At 41.0% G+C, this 6198-nt stretch overlaps 1 protein-coding gene across 1 annotated transcript in view; it reads left to right on the top strand.

The window, feature by feature from the left end:
• Window positions 1-801: 801 nt before the first annotated feature.
• LOC117368622 (vomeronasal type-2 receptor 26-like) overlaps window positions 802-6198 on the top strand; it is a 50613-nt gene continuing 45216 nt past the window's right edge. The window contains exons 1-2 of the mRNA XM_033962351.1: window positions 802-829; window positions 3164-3430. Coding sequence (XP_033818242.1) covers window positions 802-829; window positions 3164-3430 — 295 coding nt within the window. The remainder of the gene's footprint in view (window positions 830-3163; window positions 3431-6198) is intronic.

Genomic DNA, 6198 nt, shown 5'->3' with positions numbered 1-6198 from the left:
AGAACATAAGAATTGCCCTACTGGGACAGATCGAAGGTCCATCAAGCCTAGTATCCCGTTTCCAACAGTGGCCAACCCAGATCCCAACTACCTAGCTAGATCCCCAAAGTAAAGCACAATTACTTACCGTGACAGGTGTTATCCAGGGACAGCAAGGCAGCTATTCTCACACATGGGTGATGTCACCGATGGAACCCCGGTACGGACCACTTTAAAAGTGCATCGCCACTTTAAGACTTTAGAAAGTTTGCGATAGCCTGAGCCGCACATGCGTGAGTGACTTCCCGCCCGACATAGGGCGAGCGGTCCCTCAGTTCATTTAAGATAAGCCAGCTAAGAAGCCAGCCCGAGGAGATGAGTGGGTTGTGAGAATATCTGCTTGCTGTCCCTGGATAACAACTAAGTAACTGTGCTTTATTCCAGGACAAGCAGGAAGCATATTCTCACACATGGGTGACCTCCAAGCTAACAGAAAATGAGATGGTGGGAGAGTTGGCCTTTAGGAAAATAAATTTTGTAGTACAGATTGGCCGAAGTGCCCATCCCGTCTGGAGAAAGATTCCAGACAGTATTGAGAAGTGAAGGTATGAACTGAGGAGCAGGTGGCAGCTTTACAGATTTCCTCAATGGGAGTAGATCTGAGGAAAGCTCTAATTTTGTGGGCTGTGACACGACTCTCCACTGCCAGTCCAGTCTGAGCATAACAGAATGAGATGCAGGCAGCCAGCCAGTTGGAAATTGTTCTCTTGGAAACAGGATGCCCCAACTTATTTGAATCAAAAGAGATGAACAGTTGGGGAGATGTTCGATGTGGCTTTGACAGTCCAAAGTATGTAAAGCGGTTTCTCCAGCATGAGAATGAGGCTTAGGAAAAAAAACACTGGTAGAACAATTGACTGATTAAGATGAAATTCAGTGACAACTTTTGGAAGAAACTTTGAATGTGTACGTAGAAGCACCTTGTCATGATGAAAAACTGTGAAGGGTGGATCTGCTACCAAGGCTTGCAATTCACTGACCCTCCTGGCCATGGTGGTCGAACAGGCCCCACCGGGCTGAACCCTGAAAGGAAGAAAACAAAATTTTTACTTAAATTAAACTTAAAAAAACAAACAAAAAACAACTGACTGAAAAGTTAGAGATCGGCGAGAGCGGGAAGGCAGTAGAGAAAAAGTTTCAACAGGAGAAAATGAGAGACCGGGTGCCCTACATCGGGCGGGAAGGCATTTGTGCATGGGCGGTTCGAGCTATCGCGAACTTTCTAAAGTTTTAAAGTGGCGATACACTTTAAAGTGGTCCGTACCCGGGCTCCGTCGGTGACATCACCCATGTGTGAGAATATGCTGCCTGCTTGTCCTGGGATAAATGTTATGCTGCTTATCCTAGGAATAAGCGGTGGATTTCCCCAAGCCATCTCAATAATGGCCTATGGACTTCTCTTTTTGGAAATGATCCAAACCTTTTTTAAACCCCGCTAAGCTAACTGATCTCACCACATTCTCTGGCAACAAATTCCAGAGTTTAATTACACATGTGATGAAATAGTTGATCCAGTTTGTTTTAAATCTGCGGTTCATAGACAACGGCGCGAAAGACAAAAGCGCGCGCCGACAATTGAGCGCAGCGCAGAGGCGCGCGCCGCACAAAATTACAGTTTTTAGGGGCTCCGACGGGGGGTTTTGTTGGGGAATCCCCCCAGTTTACTTAATAGAGATCGCGCCGGCGTTAGGGGGGGTTTGGGGGGTTGTAACCCTCCACATTTTACTGTAAACTGAACTTTTTCCCTAAAAACAGGGAAAAAGTGAAGTTTTGAGTAAAATGTGGGGGGTTACAACCCCCCACAACGCCCCCACAATGCGGCGCGATGTCTATTAAGTAAAGTGGGGGGGGTTCCCCCCCACGGCCCCCGTCGGAGCCCTAAAAACAGTAATTTAGAGCGGTGCGCGCCTCCGCGCTGCGCTCAATTGTCTGGGTGCGCCTTTGTCGCGGCGCGCTTTTGACCTGACACCTAAATCTGCTACTTAGTAACGTCATCATATGTCCCCTAGTCTTAGTATTTTTGGAAAGAATGAATAAATATTTCACATCTACCCTTTCCCCTCCACTCAGTATTTTATAGTCCTCTATCATAACACCCCTGAGCTGTCTTCTGCAAGCTGAAGAGCCCTAGCCACCTTAGCCTTTCCTCAAAGGGAAATCATCCCATCCCTTTTATCATTTTTGTTGCCCTTCTCTACCTTTTCTAATTACACTATGGCCTCCTTTTACAAAGCCGCTCTAGCGGTTTTATGGCACGCACCGGATTAGCGCGTTAGCTGGAAATCTACCGCCTGCTCAAAAGGAGGCGGTAGCGGCTAGCATACGCGGTAATTTAGAGCGCGCTTTTCCGCGCGGTAAGGCTTTGTAAAAGGAGCCCTATATCTTTTTTTAGATACAGCAACCAGAGTCGCACACAGTATTCATGTTGCGGCCATTCCATAGAGCGATAGTCATCTTTGTTTTCTGTTCCTTTCCTGATAATTCCTAACATTCTGTTTGCTTTCTTAGCTGCTGCCGCATATTGAGCTTAGGGTTTCAACATATAAGAACATAAGGGTTGCCTCCACTGGGTCAGACCAGAGGTCCATCGCGCCCAGCAGTCCGCACATGCGGCGGCCCATCAGGTCCATGACCTGTTAGGTGTTTCCTGCCTTTTCCTATAACCTATCTCTAAATCTATCTGTACCCTCTAATTCTATCTGTACCCCTCAATCTCCTTATCCTTCAGGAATTTATCTAAACCTTCCTTGAACCCCCGTAGCGTGCCCTGCCCTATCACAGTCTCCGGGAGCGCATTCCATGTGTCCACCACCCTCTGGATAAAGAAGAACTTCCTAGCATTCGTTCTAAACCTGTCCCCTTTCAATTTCTCTGAGTGCCCCCTTGTACTTGTGGTTCCCCACAGTCTGAAGAATCTGTCCCTGTCTACTTTCTCTATGCCTTTCAGGATTTTGAAGGTTTCTATCATATCTCCTCTAAGTCTCAGCAATGATACATTGATAAAAAGACATTGTATGCAAAAAAATATAGCAGTATTTTGTTAAATGAACCTATATTATATTGTGGAAAATAACAGAAATTGAATATACTTCACTAATAGCTAAACACGTACACTGTGGTGTAGGTATCTATCAACAGCTTCGTTGGGGCAAGCCGTTTTTCAAGCAAGTAAACAAAAGCACATCACTGCGAGACTTGGTTGGATCGGAATCGCATTTCCTGTTTCAAGTTCTTGGTATTACCAATGAATGTTTGGCCAAGACCGTGGACAGGTGGCCTGAAGATCCAAACTTCCATACTGCTGAACGGTTTGTCAACACAGCGAAGGTGGCTAACGAGAAGGCTGAGCGAGTTGTTGACTTTGCCACTGGCATCACCAACCCAGCGCAGCGTAAGGCCTTGTTGCAAGGAGTTGAACAGCATCACAGGCTTTATCCTATCTCAAGAAGACACTGAATGCTTGAGTGTTTGGAACGCCATTGGTAGATGACTACACCAAAGTGTACATGTTTAGCTATTATCGAAGTATGTTAAATTTCTGTTATTTTCAACAATAAAGTGCAGTTATTGAAGATTCATTTAATAAAATACTGCTAGGGGTGTTTGTTTGTTTTTTTTGCATAAAATGTCTTTTTATCAATGTATCATTGCTGAGTGTGAAAGCATAAATGTTACATTACATTACATTAGGGATTTCTATTCCGCCTGTGCCTTGCGGTTCTAGGCGGATTACAATATAGAAGATGTCTGGGCAATTCCAGTAGAATTACATTACAGGATAAGAGTAGATTACAGGAACAGTAAAGAATTATGATACAACAATTTAACAGAATGGTACATAACACAGAGGATAATACATGTCACAGAAGATAATACAAATCACAGGAGATAATATATATCGATTGAATCAAGTTAAATCAGGTGTAGTGTAGAAGAGTTACAGTACATTCTAAATCACAGACAAGGAGATACTATAGGTGGGTATTTCTGAAGGTGTTGATTGGGAACTCGTTGGGAGGAGGTTAGAGTGATGGGAGATATTTTTTGAACAATAGTGTTTTTATTTCTTTACGGCTATAATAGCAAAATATTTGCTCCATTAAGCAAAAATAATATCAAATTTTAAGAAAAACGGAGCTTTATGTAATCAGTGGCATTGAGCAACCCCAGGATGGGCTTTAAAAGATTTAAAACAAATTGTTTTCTGATTAAGAACAATCAAGTTCATGGGAAAAACTTCAATTCGCACAGTTTTCCAACTTGGTTTTTCTGGACAACCCTATTTAGACATTTATGTTAGACACCTCCCTGGAAAAAGATCTAGGTGTCATGGATAATGCATTGAAATCTTTTTTTTTTTTTTTTTAATCTTTATTCCTTTTTATTTCTTTCAACAAGTGTACAGTATTATTACAATTAATTTACATAACACACTTGGCATTCTTAAACAATATTATTATACATGTTTTTATTCCCCTCCCACCTCCCACCCTTTTCCATATCAATAAAATATTCCTTCCAAATTTATATATAATTATACATCCCTTTTTGATAATACAATTAATCTGACATGAAATCTGTCCCTCCCCCATCCTTCTTCCTCAAACACTTTAAACATTTTATTATACCCAGTAATGCACAACAATAAATATCCCATCCTATTACATATATCTCCTTATTTTTCATAACAACATCTTTCCAATATTTTTCCCTCCCTATCCCTCCCATCCCATCCCATTTCTATATATTATCCCCTAAGGAAAAAGAATAAACTTTACTCGTTATAATATTCAATTAATGGCCTCCACACCTCTTGAAATCTTTTAAAATACCCCCTCTAATGCATTGAAATCTTATTAATTTAAAAAAATTTATATACCGCCTTTAAATAAAGCGGTTTCCATAAAAATAAACATACATAATTGCAGAATACAAGACAAAATTGCAATTCTAAAATTAGAGCTAAATTACAATGCCATAAAATACATTTTCTTATATATATATATATATATAGTATTTGCACCCAACAAACAATACCCAGACAGTAACAAAGGCACTTAAGAATCCACTTATTAACTCGAACAGAGTCAAGACAGAAGTTTCAAGTTTTATTACCATTTGATGAATCGCTTATACAAATTTTCTAAGCGATGTACAATTTAAAAAGCCACTAGATAGTGGTCTCACATACAATTGGACAAAAAAACAACAACATACAAATTAAATAAATCAACTAACATTTTTTGCAGTCATATTAAAGACAGACATGATTGAAGAAGGAAAGGGGGGAAAAGTTACAACTTCATTCTATATTGGAAATTACATAAAAGGAAAAAAACGAAAGGGAGGGAAAGAGGTTACCGTAATGTGGTTGATATCTGTAACAAAATGTGAAGGGTCCAAGGGGGGGGGGGGGCAATGCCAGATACATAGGGGAGATATTAGAAATGGGGAAAATAGGAACACAGAAGCATAGTAACATAGTAGATGACGGCAGATAAAGACCCGAATGGTCCATCCAGTCTGCCCAACCTGATTCAATTTAAATTTTTTTTTTTTCTTCTTAGCTATTTCTGGGCAAGAATCCAAAGCTTTACCCAGGTACTGTGCTTGGGTTACATCTACCAGGGAATATATTAATATGAAGGCTGAGCAGCTCTACAAATAGGCGTCCACAAATAGCTTGGTTTTCAACATCTTTTTGAAACTGAAACAGTCTTAATTGTAAATGTCCCGACAGCTTATTCCAAAGTGACATTCCAGCTACTGAAAACATCTTACATTTAGTAGCCACATATCTCACACTTTCTTCAGTGGTCGCCACTAGTCTCATGGCATCGTCTAAACGCAATGTTCTATTTGGTCTATAGACCTTCCAGAGGGATTGAAACCAGAAAGGGGCCGATTGGTACAAAATCTGGTATACCAAAGATAACACTTTATAATGAAGCCGTTGTTCAATAGGTAACCAGTGGAGTCGTTTCAAAATTGGGGTAATGTGTGCTGTTTTAGAAACGCCACCAAACAATCTGGCTGCAGAGTTCATAAGTGTGTGGCAGAAGCCAAAAAAAAAATAAAACCATGTACGAGGGCTCTGTATTGCTCCATACTGCGACTCAACCTTGAGTATTATGTTCAAATCTGGTCACCAGATCTGAA

The sequence above is a fragment of the Geotrypetes seraphini genome, chromosome 10 (genome assembly GCF_902459505.1).
Source record: "Geotrypetes seraphini chromosome 10, aGeoSer1.1, whole genome shotgun sequence".
NCBI classification, from domain to species: domain Eukaryota; kingdom Metazoa; phylum Chordata; class Amphibia; order Gymnophiona; family Dermophiidae; genus Geotrypetes; species Geotrypetes seraphini.
The sequence above is the reverse complement of the archived record's forward strand: the minus strand, read 5'-3'. Positions and strand labels throughout refer to the sequence as shown.